At 37.6% G+C, this 17,893-nt stretch overlaps 1 protein-coding gene across 1 annotated transcript in view; it reads left to right on the forward strand.

The window, feature by feature from the left end:
• LOC126183408 (calcium-dependent secretion activator-like) overlaps window positions 1-17,893 on the forward strand; it is a 1,473,721-nt gene that overhangs the window by 872,674 nt on the left and 583,154 nt on the right. Inside the window, exon 13 of the mRNA XM_049925356.1 lies at window positions 10,608-10,714. Coding sequence (XP_049781313.1) covers window positions 10,608-10,714 — 107 coding nt within the window. The remainder of the gene's footprint in view (window positions 1-10,607; window positions 10,715-17,893) is intronic.

Genomic DNA, 17,893 nt, shown 5'->3' on the forward strand with positions numbered 1-17,893 from the left:
TGTCACATCAGCATTCACTGTTACACACAGTAATAAGTTTTTACTTCATTCTTGTTCAATGAGACCTGTTTAATACTTTCCTTGTATGATTTTTTCTTTGTACTGTAATGGACTGAGCACTTTATCACAGGAGCACTACAGATTAATTATCTGTAGCACATACATAAAGAGTGTGACACTGCTATAGCATTCCTTGTGCTGTTTAGTGGCTAATCCAAGGATTTCTAAGAATCAGATAATTTCTTGTGTGCCAAAGCCAAACAAAGTTGTGGATCTGAGTTACACAAATGGACAGTAAAAGCATATTGTAGGTCACTAATGCACACTTTTGCAGTGGTGCTTTACTCTGGGGTAAGGCAGCTTTAATCCTGGTTATGGATGAAAGTGTCACTGCCAGTATTTGGCTGGCATGGGGAAGAGAGTTGGTGGTATAAAGTTCCTGATTACCATTCTTTGTGCCAATATCCTGTATTAAATTCCAAACCTCTTCACAGTGCCTCATGAAGTGAGACCATGTGACACTTTTGTTGGTGATTCGTCCATCAGATGGGGATGTTAAGTTTGGTGGGCCCCTTCATCCTTTTCTACAGGAATAAAAAAAATGTTCAGAAGTGTGAATACTTGTGTTGATATACAAACAATTTCTCAATGGAATTAGATGCTTATTTTTGACTTTGGTTTAATTATGACACGAAATGATGTGTTCTCCTTTTCTCATTATTTTTATTTCATAACAAAGCATAAATTATAGTTCATGATACATCTAGATTGTGAGTTCCTCAGTTAAGTAATTTATCTGGGGGGAAAATTGAAAATCAGAAACTACATGCCTAAATATTGTTCACATGCAGTATATCTATTTTCCGTCTTATCATGGGCTCAAAACAAAGATTGATGAAAGTGAATGCCCATTACATGATGTCTTATTTTACTCTTTTTCCAAACTTTCCTGACAATATTCGTAATATTGACTGAACATTCCCCTTGAGTATTGAGTACTGAAGTGAAGGATTCTAAACAGTAGCACAAAATGTGTAGAAGAGGGTTTTGTAAAAACTGGACAGTTAAAAAGTACATCTCAGATCCAAAGATCCTAAATATTTACCCTACCTATGAGATGACATATACCTGTGTAGAAATTAAATTTATAAACTAGGTATTCACTATTTGTAGAAATTTGCTGTGATGCGTAAATAAAATTAATTTATTTCACCTACAGCAAATATCATCAGGATTTGTATTAAAAATTTCATGAAAGTTGAGCATTATGTCCTAGACTCTTGCCTTATGAAGTCAAGCCATAATATACACTGGTGTGCAAAAGTTAACAATGGAACTAACTTTCATATGTTGTGTCACTGCCAAGCAATATAATCAATGAAACTTGGACCATACATAAAATGAGCTGCTACTGTATAATACAGAAGGTAACTGACAGAAATACACAATGAGACTGACAGAAACAACACTATTATTCAAAGACAATAATTATACTGCTGTCATTGTGATTAATAATGTTCCACTAAACATTAAAAAAGGTTGAACATTGTACTAAATAGGGTATGTGATCAGCATGGACGGTAGTGCTGCAGCATGCTGGTCCGAAGACTATTAAGGAGTGTCTTGTCATAGGGTATTTCACTCCTTCACCTGTTCAGGTGACAACTGGTGGTTGGTCATTGGTGCATGTCGACATGCTGCAGTACATCTCCCAAATGCATTTCACATGTGCTTGATGGAAAGGTGCACATGGTGAGGGATTATAGTGTCATAATAATAATGACCAGCAAGTGTACCATGCTGAAGGATTTATACAGGGCAGTATGCCAATGCAACATTATGCTTTCCACACCATATTACCTGGACAACCAAAACAATGATGTTCAACGTTGTTATACATGCACTCATATGGCAAGAGGTGGGAACATGTAATGCATCTGGGAACATTGTTGAACATAATTGCTTTGGTGGTTCAGGTATTGCAATGTGGGGAGATATAACATTGGATGAATAACGCACATATTTTCAGAACTGAATTTGAAGCAGAAATGCATGGGTATCACCATCTACATGTTCATCAAACATTGAGCTGACTTTATTGTTGCAACAATGGAGTATGGTCAAGGATGATCTGGTGACACATATTCATAAAGTACATGCTTGCTATAAATGTATTTATTCAGTAAATGAACAACTGACAAAAAGAAATCTGTATGTAAATTCTGTCAACTGGCAATTGTCGTAAGTGGTGGTTGCAAAATACTTACAGTCGGACACTGTCCTGGAAGCTGTAAACTCCTCAACAATGAGTGTGTTCACCAATCACGTGGCCATGGGAGAACAGCAGATATGTTTGTAACAAAGTGGACTTTCTGTGCAATTATGGGATACCATATACTTCACAGATGTGATGATGTGAAATTAAAAATGAAGAGAGGGCACTAGAAAGATTTCTGGACACATTGGTGGGGAGCTTACATTAAGCTCATACCATGTGGTCTGCAGTTCACAGATATGGAATACAAAAAAATATGTCTGGACTGTAAGGAGGCTTAGCTTCCACTGATTTGTGTTTCATGCACTTCATAGCACTGTCAGTGCTAGTGGGATTGTGGCAGGCTTGTCAGTGGTGATTGGGTGGTGGCATGTGATGTCAGCATGCAGGGCCAGCCAAGCACACAGAGGCCTTGTCTTCGTACAGCTGGATAGTGACAGCAGTAGTAGGCATTGCTGGCTGTGAGGTGTCTGTAGTACTGTGTGGCTGTGATTGGCATGCAAAGACATTAAACTAGATTTAAAAAAGTACATTTAATGCATGATGATGAAATAAAATGTTCACAAATTGATCTGTTTACTGTTCACTGACACTCAGTCACAGAAACACCATACAGCAGGAATGTTTGGATATTAACACTTACATGTTCATCATACTGTGAGCCAACTATAGTGTCACACCCATGTGCTATGTTCTAAGATGTATGCTATGATGACTATGTGGTGATGGGAATTCATAAAGTTCCTGCTTCCTATATATGTATTTATGCAGCACAAATGAGTAAAAGAACTACTGACAAAAATAAATATGCTTGTATCGTCTGTCAACTGGAAATAACAGTAAAAATGGTGTTCGCACAATACTTCCACCCAACACTGTCTTAGAGTGTATAAAATTCTCAGTTACGAGTGTGTTGACAAATTGTATGGCAACAGGATAACAGTGGACATGTGTTCAGAATGAATTGAAGCTTATTTGTGATTGTGAGGTTCTGCATACTTCACAGATGTGATGAAATGAAACCAAAAATGAGTAGGGCACTATACAAGTTTTTGTATGTGTCCGTGGGGAGTTCACATTAAGCTTGTACCATATGGTCCACAGCTCACAGAAACTGAATACAGATAAATGTGTCTGCTATATGGATGCTCAGCTCACACTGCTTTGTGTCCCTTGCCTCTGTGTATATCCCACCATTGCCAGAGTTTTGACCTACTTGTGAATCTGCTCATTGTCAGATGTCAGGTGCCACATACTTTGTACTGGATGTAATGGTAGCCCTGCTGTTCAGGCATTTCTGCAGTACAGCTCCCATAAATTAAACCCTGACTTCATGTATATGGATGACAATGCACAAGTGCATCAAACAAGGCAGGTGAAGAAGCCTCTGAATGGGAGGATATTTGGCAAATGGACTGTTCTGTCTGTTCTCCTAACTTAAATCCCACCAAGAACTCATGGAAAGGTTTGGGGAGATATATTGTGGCATGTACAAATGCACCAATGAGCAGTTGTCAACTACCCTGATGGAGGAATGGAATGTCCTATCACAAGAACTCCTTGCCAATCTTTTGGCCAGCATGGGAGCATGTTGCAGACCATACAATGCTGTCTGTTCTCATCACACATGTTAAAGAACCATTCCTCACCATCTGTACTTGGGTTGGGGGCACCTTGGATCTATTGACCTCGTCATAATCTGTAAGGATTGGTTCATCTGAGAATCGTGCATGGTGAAACTAAATCTGCATTTATTTATGTTTGGATATGAGCCCTTCAGAACAAGACGAAACAATTATAAGACTCAACACTATAATTTCCCTGATGCACTGAAATATAATACGAGTAAAATTTTATGATGAAACAATACCCTGAAAAGACCAGTATCTGATATTCCAGGATCACAGAGAACATATCTGTATTTCCTGTTAACGATAAAACAGACAGTAGCTAGCACTGCAGTCTTATGATGTGCTGCCTTTATGATTCTTCAATGGGTCGTTTCATTCAGTTGTATAATTCCACTGACGTTAAATTCTTTCACAGTGTTGTGAAACAAAACATGAGATGTGTTCTTGTGAAAAGACATCACCGTAAAATCTGAAAGTGTTTGTGATGTGTTTTCTCAATTTTAAATTAAAAGTATTTAAATAGTTTTTTCTTCAGTTGAATTCTCCAATTCAATAACACTGATACCTGTCAAAAATAATTCACATAAAAATGGGAGATTGGGGCTAATTAAAGTCCGTTTCATGACTGTGTCATATGGCATGAACAAAGATAAACACAGAACAACACTCTTAACTTCAGGAAATTTACAACAGGAAGTTCTGTAATAAATGTCTACTTATGACATGAACTGATACAATTCTTGAATGTTCAGTGGAGTAGAAATAATTTAAGAAGTAGAAATAACAATGCACATAGCTGTTGAAGTGTCAACCACATAACATACATACAAATGACACTGAAAATGTTGGTAAGCTCTTAGATGGTTTACATTTCATAGCTCTGAAGAGGAACATTGCTGAAAAGCTTAGTAATGAACAAGATAGCACAGTGGCTAGCTCATGGACTTGCTTTCAGGAAAACAGCAACTCAAATCCCCATTTTTGCCATCCAGATTTAGGTTTTCCTAAATTGTTTCAGGAAAATGGTTCCTTAGGAAAGTGTTTGGCTAAGGGCAGCAACTTAGAGGAAAGCTGTAATTATGTCTTACAAAGCTGCTACTATGTTTTCATATTTATATGGTGGCAGGTAAAAATCAATATTTTATGACAGCGTTTACAGAAGAAAGACTTTGCTAACATCTAATATAAATACACTCCTGGAAATGGAAAAAAGAACACATTGACATCGGTGTGTCAGACCCACCATACTTGCTCCGGACACTGCGAGAGGGCTGTACAAGCAATGATCACACGCACGGCACAGCAGACACACCAGGAATCGCGGTGTTGGCCGTCGAATAGCGCTAGCTGCGCAGCATTTGTGCACCACCGCCGTCAGTGTCAGCCAGTTTGCCGTGGCATACGGAGCTCCATCGCAGTCTTTAACACTGGTAGCATGCCGTGACAGCGTGGACGTGAACCGTATGTGCAGTTGACGGACTTTGAGCGAGGGCGTATAGTGGGCATGCGGGAGGCCGGGTGGACGTACCGCCGAATTGCTCAACACGTGGGGCGTGAGGTCTCCACAGTACATCGATGTTGTCGCCAGTGGTCGGCGGAAGGTGCACGTGCCTGTCGACCTGGGACCGGACCGCAGCGACGCACGGATGCACGCCAAGACCGTAGGATCCTACGCAGTGCCGTAGGGCACCGCACCGCCACTTCCCAGCAAATTAGGGACACTGTTGCTCCTGGGGTATCGGCGAGGACCATTCGCAACCGTCTCCATGAAGCTGGGCTACGGTCCCGCACACCGTTAGGCCGTCTTCCGCTCACGCCCCATCATCGTGCAGCCCGCCTCCAGTGGTGTCGCGACAGGCGTGAATGGAGGGACGAATGGAGACGTGTCGTCTTCAGCGATGAGAGTCGCTTCTCCCTTGGTGCCAATGATGGTCGTATGCGTGTTTGGCGCCGTGCAGGTGAGCGCCACAATCAGGACTGCATACGACCGAGGCACACAGGGCCAACACCCAGCATCATGGTGTGGGGAGCGATCTCCTACACTGGCCGTACACCACTGGTGATCGTCGAGGGGACACTGAATAGTGCACGGTACATCCAAACCGTCATCGAACCCATCGTTCTACCATTCCTAGACCGGCAAGGGAACTTGCTGTTCCAACAGGACAATGCACGTCCGCATGTATCCCGTGCCACCCAACGTGCTCTATAAGGTGTAAGTCAACTACCCTGGCCAGCAAGATCTCCGGATCTGTCCCCCATTGAGCATGTTTGGGACTGGATGAAGCGTCGTCTCACGCGGTCTGCACGTCCAGCACGAACGCTGGTCCAACTGAGGCGCCAGGTGGAAATGGCATGGCAAGCCGTTCCACAGGACTACATCCAGCATCTCTACGATCGTCTCCATGGGAGAATAGCAGCCTGCATTGCTGCAAAAGGTGGATATACACTGTACTAGTGCTGACATTGTGCATGCTCTGTTGCCTGTGTCTATGTGCCTGTGGTTCTGTCAGTGTGATCATGTGATGTATCTGACCCCAGGAATGTGTCAATAAAGTTTCCCCTTCCTGGGACAATGAATTCACGGTGTTCTTATTTCAATTTCCAGGAGTGTATAAATATTAGGAAGTAGTTTCTGAAGCTATATGTCTGGAGTAAAGTCTTGTATGGAAGTGAAAGACAAGAAAAAAATTGAAACTTTCAAATTTGGTGCTCTAGAAGACTACTGATGATTAGATTGTAACTCTTGAGGAGGTACTAAATAAAATGAGGTACATCTACATGGATACTTTGCAAATAAAATTTAAGTGCCCAGCAAAGTGTTCATTTAACCACCTTCACAATCCTCTATTATTCCAATCTCATATAGCGTGAGGAAAAAATGAACACTTATATCTTTCTGTGTGAGCTCTGGTTTTCCTTATTTTATTATGGTGATCATTTCTCCCTATGTAGGGCAGCATCAAAAAAATATTTTCGCATTTGGAGGAAAAAGTTGGCATATCAAATTTTGTGAGAAGATTGTGCTGCAATGAAAAATGCCTCTGTTTTAATGAGGTCCACCCCAAATCCTGTATCATTTCAGTGACACTCCTATTTCATGATAACACAAAATGTGCTGCCCTTCTTTGAACTTTTTTCATGTACTCTGTCAGTCCTATCTGGTAAGAATCCCACACCACGCAGCAGTATTCTAAAAGAGAATGGACAAGCATTGCATAGGCAGTCTCTTTAGTAGATCTGTTACATTTTCTAAGTTTCCTGCAAATAAAATGCAATTGCTGTTAGTCTTCCCCACAACATTTTTGAGGTGTTGTTTACAGTTCACATTGTTCATAATTTTAATTCCTAGGTATTTAGTTGAATTTGTGGCTTTAGATTAGACTGATTTATTGTGTGACCTAAGTTTAATGGATTCCTTTTAGCACTCATGTGGATGACTTCACACTTCTAGGGTCAATTGCCAATTTTTGCACCATACAGATATCTTTTCTAAATTGTTTTGCAATTTGTTTTGATCTTCTGATCACTTTATTAGTCGATAAATGACAGTGTCATCTGCAAACACCATAAGAGAGCTGCTCAGATTCTCTCCCAAATTGCTGATATGGAAAAGGAACAGCAAAGGACCTGTAACACTATCTTGGGGAACGCCAGAAACCACGTCTATTTTACTCAATGACTTTCCATCAGTTACTATGAACTGTGACCTCTCTGGAGGAAATCACGAATCCAGTCACATAACTGAGACAATATTCCATAAGCATGCAATTTCACTACAAGCCCCATGTGTGGCACAGTGTCAAAAGCCTTCCAGAAATCCAGAAATGCTGAATCAATTTGAAAGCCCTTGTCAATAGCACTCAACACTTCATGCGAGTAAAGAGGTAGTTGCATTTCACAAGAACAATGTTTTCTAAATCTGTGTTGATGGCTAAACTAGATTAAAAGAAAGGCTTGCTTGATAGGATGCATCATGAGGCAGCAACAGATAATCACATTGATAACAGGGGAAGTTTGTGGGTTAAAAATTGTAGAGGGAGACAGACCTTTAATACAGGGATCAGCTTCAAATGGATGTAGGGTGTGGTAGTTATACATGGATGCAGAAGCTTTCACAGGATAGACTAGCATAGAGGGTTGCATTAAACCACTCTTGAACAGAATACAACAACAACAACAACAACAACAACAACTGGCTCTGATGGCTTAGTAGTTTGGTCCCTTTAATCATGTAACCAACCAGCCAACTGGCACTTCCCGACACATATTGCATATTACCATGTAAAATTACTACATTAATTGCCTATTTGGTATTCATGGCAAGAGGTACATACTCAACAGGTATTTTTTAAAAGATTTAAAAGTTGAAAAACTTGTTCATTCAAACTTGCTAGCACATTAAACTGTGTGTGCAGGACTCTAATCTGAGATCTTTCCCTTTCACAGACAAGTGCTCTACCAACTGAGCAATCCAAGCATGGATCACAACCAACCCTCACAGCCTTGCTTTCACCAGTACATCACTTCTTACCATACAAACTTCACAGAAATTCTCCTGCATAACTTGCAGGACTAAGATTCCTAAAGGAAAGAATATTGTGGAAACATAGCTTAGCCACAGCCTGGGGGATTTCCAAAATGAATTTTTCCTCTGGATCAGAGTGTGAGCTTACTTCAAACTTTGTGCTTAGATACTGTAGTTGGTAGGGCACTTGCCCATGAAAGACAAATGTCCCAGATTTGAGTCTTGGTCTAGCACACACTTTTAATCTGCAACAAGATTTCAAATCAGCACACATGCAGATGCAGTGAAAATTCATTCTGTAAAGTCTTCATTGTGTTTTAGATATTCATAATTAACAACATCAAATATTTATTGAATGATGCTTCACATTTCCAATAGATTATTTATTCAGCCTCAAGAATTTTATTGTAATTTTCTGTTTAACATTTCTGACACTTGTTGGAACACCTATATGTAGAGTATATACATGTGTATTACATGTGGGGTCCCACAAGGTTCCATTTTGGGGCCCTTACTTTTTCTTGTTTATACCAATGACCTTTCATCAGTAACATTACCAAATGCCAAGTTTTTTTTGTTTGCCGATGATACAAACATTGCAATAAATAGCAAATCAAGTGTAGTCTTAGAAAGATCAGCCAATAAAATATTTGGGGACATTAATCACTGGTTCCTAGCCAATTCTTTGTCACTAAACTTTGAAAAAACACACTACATGCAGTTCAGAACTTGTAAGGTGTGTCCCAAGAGTATATGTCTAACATACGATGACAAGAAGATAGAAGAAGTGGACAGTGTTAAATTCTTGGGATTACAGCTTGATAATAAATTCAACTGGGAGGAGCACACCACAGAACTCCTGAAGCATCTTAACAAATCTCTGTTTGCAATGCGAATTTTGTCAGACATAGGGGATATAAAAATGAAAAAGCTGGCATACTATGCTTACTTTCATTCCATAATGTCATATGGGATTATTTTTTGGGGTAATTCATCAAGCCAAGCTAAAGTTTTCCGGGCACAAAAACGTATAGTAAGAATTATATGCGGTGTGAACTCAAGAACATCCTGCAGAAGCCTGTTTAGGGAACTAGGGATACTAACTACTGCTTCCCAATATATTTATTCCTTAATGAAATTTGTCATTAAAAATATATCACTTTTTCAAACCAACAGCTCAATTCATGGAATCAATACTAGAAATAAGAATAATCTTCACAAGGATTTAAAGTCACTTAATCTTGTACAAAAAGGTGTGCATTATTCAGGAACACACATTTTCAATAACTTGCCAGCAGCCATAAAAAGCTTAACAACCAATGAAATTCAGTTTAAGAGAAACCTAAAGGATTTATTGGTGTCCAACTCCTTCTACTCCATTGATGAATTTCTTAGTAAAACCAACTGATTTGTATATAAGTACAACATAACTTCTGCACAATTTCAGTGCAGTAATGTGTTCATTGAAAATTTGTGTGTCTGTGTGTGTGTGTGTGTGTGTGTGTGTGTGTGTGTGTGTGTGTGTGTGTGTAAGTATAATCTAACTTCTGCACCATTTCAGTGCCTTAATGTGTTCATTGTAAATAAGTATTACAGTAGTTGTATTACATGTTTATTACCTTATAAATAAATAAAAAACTTTTTTATTTTAAATTCAGTGCATTAGTATTTGTAAAATGACTCTTAGTGTTCATTAAAAAATGACGATCATTCCACTTGGGGTCTGTGGAATGGTACATTAGCTTATTTATTTAGTTGTAAATATTTGTCATGTATTGTTGTTTTTCTGACATGTTCCACATCCTGGAGGACCTCCTCACTACGGATCAATTTGAATGAAAGTAAATCTAATCTAATCTAATCTAATCTACCCTGCACAGATGTGAATGTTTGACTAGTTGCCGAATTGCTATCACAAATGTATAGTGAAGGAAAACAACACAATGGAAACCACTAGAGTGTCTTAGTTTTGAGTTAATTAAGTATATCTGATAATGAGAAACAGGCATGTAAAAACAGTTTCTCATGCAAAATGTTTTACATTTTTTTAAAGTAAGCACTGTAGAAAATTGTGATCAGCTTATAGAAAAGTCATTTTAATCATAATGTGAATTTTATAAAATTATGTGTGTGGTATTAATTCTAAGACTAGTGCATCTTTCCTTTGTTATAGGTTCCAGAATGGCACAGAATGACTGTTCCAAAAAATGTTCAGGATCAGGATCTGCGAATAAAAATAGCTTGCAGGATGGACAAACCCCTAAATATGAAGCACTGTGGGTAAGGCTAGTAGCAGAATATAATAGATTTATGTACTACTCGAATATAAATCTTCTCACTCTCTGGCCATGGTACAGCAACCTTAGTGATAAATTTTCAGTAAGGAAAAGCAATCTAGCTTCTGAGACCTGAGTTCCTCCCAGCATATACAATGTTCAAACAACTTACAGTAATAATAATATAATAATAATAATAATAATAATAATAATAATAATAGCTTTATTCAACATCGAATGGTACACTGCACATGTACAAAATAAACAGTAATGATTAAAGTTATTTGTACAATACACAAGACACATTCTTCTGAATACGTCATTAATTTACAACAAAATTACAATAAGGTGTTTACTTATTTCTGTTCACATAATTTCACAAAGCATTTGTTGTTCTTCATATAAGTATGGTACTCTTCTAATGTGTAGAAAGGGTGTTTTACTAAAAATTTCTTAAGCTGATGTTTCAGTTTAATTGTAGGAAGAGCCATGACTGCTCTAGGCAGTGAATTAGCTAATTTTATACCTGCATACTGAGGCCCCTTTTCGTAAAGTGCTGTTCTGTGGCTGCCAATGTAAAATCTTTCTTTATTTCTAGTATTGTACTGGTGGAAATCTGTATAAGTGTTTGGGTGCAGTCTTTTCACAAGCAATATGGCTTTTAGAATGTATGTGTTTATAACAGTTAACACCTCTGTTTTTGTAAACAAGTTGCGACAAGATTCCCTATATTTTGCTCCACAGATTATTCTCACACCCCTTTTTTGAAGAATGAGTAGCTTATCTAGATTAGCTTTGGTTGTTGCCCCCCAAATTTCAATACCGTAGTTCAAGTGAGAGGAGAAAAGAGCATGGTATGCAGTCTTTAGGACTGCGGTGTCTCTACAGAACTTGCTAATAGTACTGATTGCAAATATATTTTTTGACAACTTAGTTGCTAGAGAGTCAATATGTGTGTCCCATTTCAGGTTGCTTTGGATTGTTACGCCAAGGAATTTTACACTAGACTCTTTCTTTACCAATTCGTTGCCCATGTATAATTTAATTTCATTATTCAAACTACTTTTGTTAAACTCCATCAAACATGTTTTACTGGTGCTTGCATTTAAGTGGCTTTCATTAAAAAACTGAACAATTTCTTTTGTCACATTATTACACTCGGCCTCTAGTTCATTACATGATTCCTTTTTACATACAATGGACATGTCATCGGCATACAGAACAATTTTGGAATTTACAGTACAGTATTTAATATCATTTACATAGATCAAGAACAGAAGGGGGTCCAATACCGAGCCCTGGGGCACCCCATAGTTTATGCAAGTGATCTCTGATTTGTAGACACCACTTTCCATTTTAAGTAGAACAAACTGCTTTCTATTGCTCATATAACACTTTATTAGGTCATAAGCAGCGCCTCTAATGCCCATGTTCCATAGCTTGTCTAATAGGATGTCAACGTTCACACAATCAAAGGCTTTTTCCAGGTCTAGGTATACACCTGCCGCATGTTCCTTGCTTTCGATACCCCCTAACACCTCTTCAATTAGTTGAGCAGCTGCAGTGCTAGTTGATTTACCTTTTACGAATCCATTTTGATTTTCGAACATCTGGTTGTGTTTGTTAAGAAAGTTTATAATCCTGTTGTATATAACTTTCTCAACTATTTTGGAAAAGACAGGAAGGATTGAGACTAGTCTGTAGTTTTCTATTTTGTTGTTGTCACCTTTCTTAAAAATGGGTGTTACCTGTGCTATTTTTAGTCTGTCTGGAAAGGTGCCTGATTCTATTATATTGTTGACTGCTGCAGACAGAGGTACAGAGACATTTTGGCTACAGGCACACACAACAGATAGGTTTGTAGCTGTTTATTTTTCTGCTTTTGCATAGTATGAGGCCATAGCTAATCCTAACTGCTTAAATAGATACATCTTAAATGTGCTGACTGACAAAACAGTGAATCACTCAGAAGAAATGGTTGGATTTCAATGTGGCTTCTTGGTCATACACGTCCTTGGCAAGTATGTAAATGATTAGAATTATAACTCTCTGTGGCATAGGATTGCCAACAGAGTGCATTAGATCTGTTCATCTTTAGTATTGTTAACAAGTCTAGTAAGCTATATAACGGTAATGACCAGTTCAGATCTTGAGTGATCAATGAAAAAGACATGGAGATATTGTGAGCTTGTCTGAGACTTTGTTGTCAGTACATGACAGAGTTTGGTAGAGGCATCATTGGGCATCTCCATTTAGCTTGATAGTTAAATTGTGTGATATCCAGATTTGTGGGACATTTGGATAGAACAGTAGCCTGATGTTGGAGAGCATGGGACTGTGAGGGCAGGCATAATTGTTGTCAAGATTCCAGTTGATAAAATATGATCACTACAAGGGAGGATATCCATATTGTGCTCCAAGCACATTGTAACCCCTTCACATCAGCACCAGACAATTAGGAACAACTAAAAAACTACCTGCAGTATTCTGTGTAATCCTGCTTCTGAGAATAGTGGGTGCCTGACTAGGGAATTACTATCCCATATGTAGGCTGCTGTTAATGTCACAACACAAATGTCTGTGCTTGAATTGGTGCCATGACCAGGACATATGTGTGCTGGTGAATGGCATTGTATTGTGTTCAGCAATAAATCATAGTTTTGCACTATACTGGTTGACTATCACTGGCGAATATGGTAGTGGCCTGACGACAGGTCTCAATTCGTCACTGTTTTGGAGAGACACAGCAGAGCTAATCCTGGTGTCATGGTGTGGGGAAGCATAGGGTATCACTTCATGTCACAGCTGCTATTGATTGAGGGAACTCCGACACCACAACAGTATGTCATGAACACCTTGCAGCCTTGCACTGTTGTGTGTTGCCTCTCATGCAACAGTATCATGGTGTCATTTTTCAACAGGGCAATGCTCATTTACACATGGCATGTGTCTCTATGAAAAGTCTGCATGATCTTCAGGTACCCCTGTGTCTAACAGTATTGTCAGATCTGCTCCTGATAAAACATATGTGTGACCAACTAGCACAACTTGGATGTCAACTTCACCCCAGTGCTAGTATCTAGTATATCAAGCATGAGTTACAAGAGTTGTGGATCACCTTTCCTCAGGTGGCAATGCAACAGCTTTATGGTACCCTGCCGAACTGAATCAGTGTATGTGTCCAAGCCTGAGGGGGTTCAATGCCACGCTATTAAGAGGGCTCACTCTGCAAATTTCTTTGAAAACCTGACTCAATTTTGTAATCATTGAAACAACATCACATACCTTCTCAATCCATCAAGTCTTCTTCTAGGTGCTTCATTTCTTTTGTAGGCCATAGAGTCCATACAGGATTAGAATTATTTATTTATTTATTTGTTAAGAATCCATTTATCAAATATTTAATATGGGATATAGCTTACTATATTCATTAGTTTGCAATTTTAAATACATGTTACATAATGGTAACACTGATTCAGAAATATAAATAATTTAAGCACATCATACAGTACAGTAAATCATTGAAATACAATACATTAATACAATAGTATAACCTAACACATAGTATAATAGATAGCAAAAGCAGCTTCAGATACATAATAAAAAAAAAGCAAATAATTTAATATTATGCCCACAGATATTCATTTACCAAAGGAAATAATTTAAAATTATGTTAACAGATATTCATTTACAGTATAACAGCACCTGCCTTGTAAATATGTTTTCAAAGCCACTTTGAATTTTGAGTTTCTTTTATTTCCTTGATGTGGTGGGGAAGTTTATTGTAAAGTTTTTCACCAGTTTCCAGTGATCTGTTTTGTCTGAGAGTTGTAGAAGTCTGATTTTTGCCTGGTGTCATGTGCATGGACTGCTTGATTTGCACATACTAAGTGGTTTTTAATTTCTGAAATTTTCTTTATGGATGTAATAATTTTAGGAATGTACAGGCATTGTAGTGCTTTAAAAAGGGGAGTACGAGAATTTCTGGGTGTGGCATTTTCAATTGTCCTAATGACCCTCTTCTGTGCTGTGAAACAGCATTTGCGTATTGGTGAATTTCCCCAAAAAACTATCCCATATTGCAGCAGTAACTTCACTTGGTGATAACACAAATTTCTTAGTGTTCTTTTGTTCTACACCAGCAAGTATTTTTATGCCACAGCATATTATGCTAAGTTTCTTCCTGCTGTATTTGATGTGGTTGTCCCACTTCGTGTTGTGTCCTAAATCCATAATCCCAGAAATTTTGTTGAATTTCCACTTTCTAATTTCTTATTACATAAATTTATGGTGGAGGTTAATGGATCTTTGTTGTGTGTGGTATGAAGGTGCACTGTAACACTTATCTTTGCATTAACAATAAGATTGTTTGTGGTGAAACATTTTGTAATGTGTGTGGTGTAATTTTGTACCTCATATTGTAATTCTGCAGCAGTTTTGCGTTTTACCAATACATTGTAAATTTTATATATTTTTGGGAATCACTAGATGATTCTGATTCATTGATAAATATTAAGAACAACACTGGGCACAAGACAGAACATTGGTAGTTGTACATAATGTTTTCTTCCTGATGCATAATTTCATCTATCTGCTCCCTGCTTTTCAGGTACCATGTCACCCACTCATATGCCAGGCCCCAAATTCCTACATACTCCAATTTTTGAAGTAGTAAGTCATGGTATATCACATCAAAAGCTGATACATGTTCTTACTTGTCTATTGCAGTCAAGGCTACTTTAACAAAGTCAAAAATGGCAGTTTCTGTTGATTTGAGTTTTCTGAACCCATTTAGGTATTTGATATATAATTATTTTCTTCTAAGAATGAAACCAGTCTTTTGTAAAAAGTGTTTTTCAGTATTTTGGAAAAACCAGACACCAAAAATATTGGTTTATAGTTCTTTTCATTTCTCTTGTCTCCCTTCTTGAAAAGCGGTCTTATCTTGGCCATTTTTATTTTTTCTGGGAAAATACTGCTACACAATGAAGCGTTACAAAGATCAAATTGTCAGTACTGTTGATATTTTTTAATACATTGTCGGGGACGTTGTCTATACCTGGGGAAAATTTTGATTTTAATTTCTTTATAATGTTCAGTATTTCCTTTCCATCTGTTGGATACAAAAAGACTGTTTTTTCATTTAAGTTAATTTTTTGTTTGTTTCTGTTTCTAGAGGTTGTTTTTTGCTGTTTTTCCTTCAGTTTCTTTGCTAGTTCTGTGAAACAAACATTAAATACATCAACTCCTCTATGTGGGTCAGAAATTTTGCCTCCATTTTCAAACATATTAATGCTACAGTGTTTTTCATGTGTTATGCCATTTCTCTCCTAACAATGGCCCACAATACTGCCATTTTACTTGTAGCTTTTTCCATGCAGTTGTCATTTGTTAGGTCTTGTGACGTTCTGATAACTTTATTTAGGGTCTGTTGATATGTTTTAAAATACACATCTAATTCTGGAGTTGTTTTGCTTTGCTTGGCTGTATTATATGGAAATCTTTTTTCCTTCAGTAAAACTTGTGTGCCATAAGTTATCCAATTGCTTTTTGTATTTATTTTCCTTATTTTCTTTTTTCTTGAGTTGAAACTATAGTTTAAAATAATGCTGGAATTTATCAAATTTTTCATTTGTATTGCTACAGCTGCATACTTCCTCATGTGTTCCTTTAGTTAAATAGTTAGTAATTGCATTTGTGGTTTGTGCACTGAAAATCCTAGCCGTGGCTACTAACATTTTGTTAGTATGAACAGAGTGATCTATTTCCGCTTATATTATCTTCGAAATATAATCTTCAAAACCTATGGTGAACATTTTGCTTCACATTTAGTAAGGATACCAGTAAATATTTGGTCTACTGTTGTGGCTGAAGTGTTTGTTACACATGCTGCTGTTTCTATTGAAGGTTTCAAGTTAAATGTAAGACGGGCTTCAATATATCAGTTTGCTGTTTCGGTTCTACAGAAAAACCAATATTAAAATCAGCACATATAATCAGACCTATGTTCTTTTTTGATAGCTTATGAAGGAGGTGTTCTAAATTTTGCAGTAAAGTGTTCATGTCACTATCAGGGGTCCTGTGCACACAAATAATGGCCATATTTTATTTAATAGTTTAACATCTGATATTTCTAGATCTCTTTCTCTGAGAATATCTTCCAGAACTGAATGGGCACAAATTTGACGTCACTTCTAATGTAGATACAGCTGCCATCATAACTTTTTGCTATGCTGCAGAGACCCAATGAAGGTTATGGGGGTTCCTCAATATATATAAGGGACAACCTAGGGTTAAGATATACTGTGCTTGATTTTACGGACATATGTGTTAAAGGCATTCTTGAAGCGGCTGTCATGCTACTACCAACATTAAAACTCACAGTTATTTCAATATACCATTCTCCTGATAGTGATGCCGATCAATTTGTAGAGTGTTTAGATAAACTTATTCACCATACAGAAAAATATACCAAACACAAGACAGTAATTTTAGGAGATTTAAATTTTGATGTAAGGAAAAAAGCACACAAAAATACTAATTTGCTTAACATGCTAAGATCCCATAATCTCTTCTGTGCAAATTATAGTCCCACAAGACAACTTTCTTGTCTCGACAATTTTATCACAAATATACATAAAGATGATTTTGAATTGGGACTCTTTAATGTTGACCATCTGACAGATCACAAAGGTATATGGGTAAAACTAACAATTAATGAAACAATGGGGGATTGTGAACCAAGCCGGTATGTCAGGTTATTAAATGATAAAGGCATAAATAGCTTCAGGGATAAGCTGAAGGTACTAAACTGGAATAATATAATATATGCTTCCAACAATGTTAAGGAGGCTTGTAGCAGGGTTGTTTGTACTTTATCCGAAATTTTCAATATCTCCTGTCCAATGGTTACCAAGCGAAACAAAACTATGGCAAGAAAGCATGGTAGAACTACTCCACATAGGTGGTTCACACCATGTTTACAAAAGCTAAGATTAATGGTTTTGATATGCTATGATAAGGTAAAAAATGTTGGTGTTGACAATGCAACGTATGTTAGCCTCAAGAGACACTATAGATCACAAATCAGAGTAGCAAAATGTAGAGCAAATGATATCTTCATTAAAAACTCCAATAATAAGTGTAAGGCTGTGTGGAGGGTCATTAAAGCAGAATTAGGTAC

The sequence above is a fragment of the Schistocerca cancellata genome, chromosome 4 (genome assembly GCF_023864275.1).
Source record: "Schistocerca cancellata isolate TAMUIC-IGC-003103 chromosome 4, iqSchCanc2.1, whole genome shotgun sequence".
NCBI classification, from domain to species: Eukaryota; Metazoa; Arthropoda; class Insecta; order Orthoptera; family Acrididae; genus Schistocerca; species Schistocerca cancellata.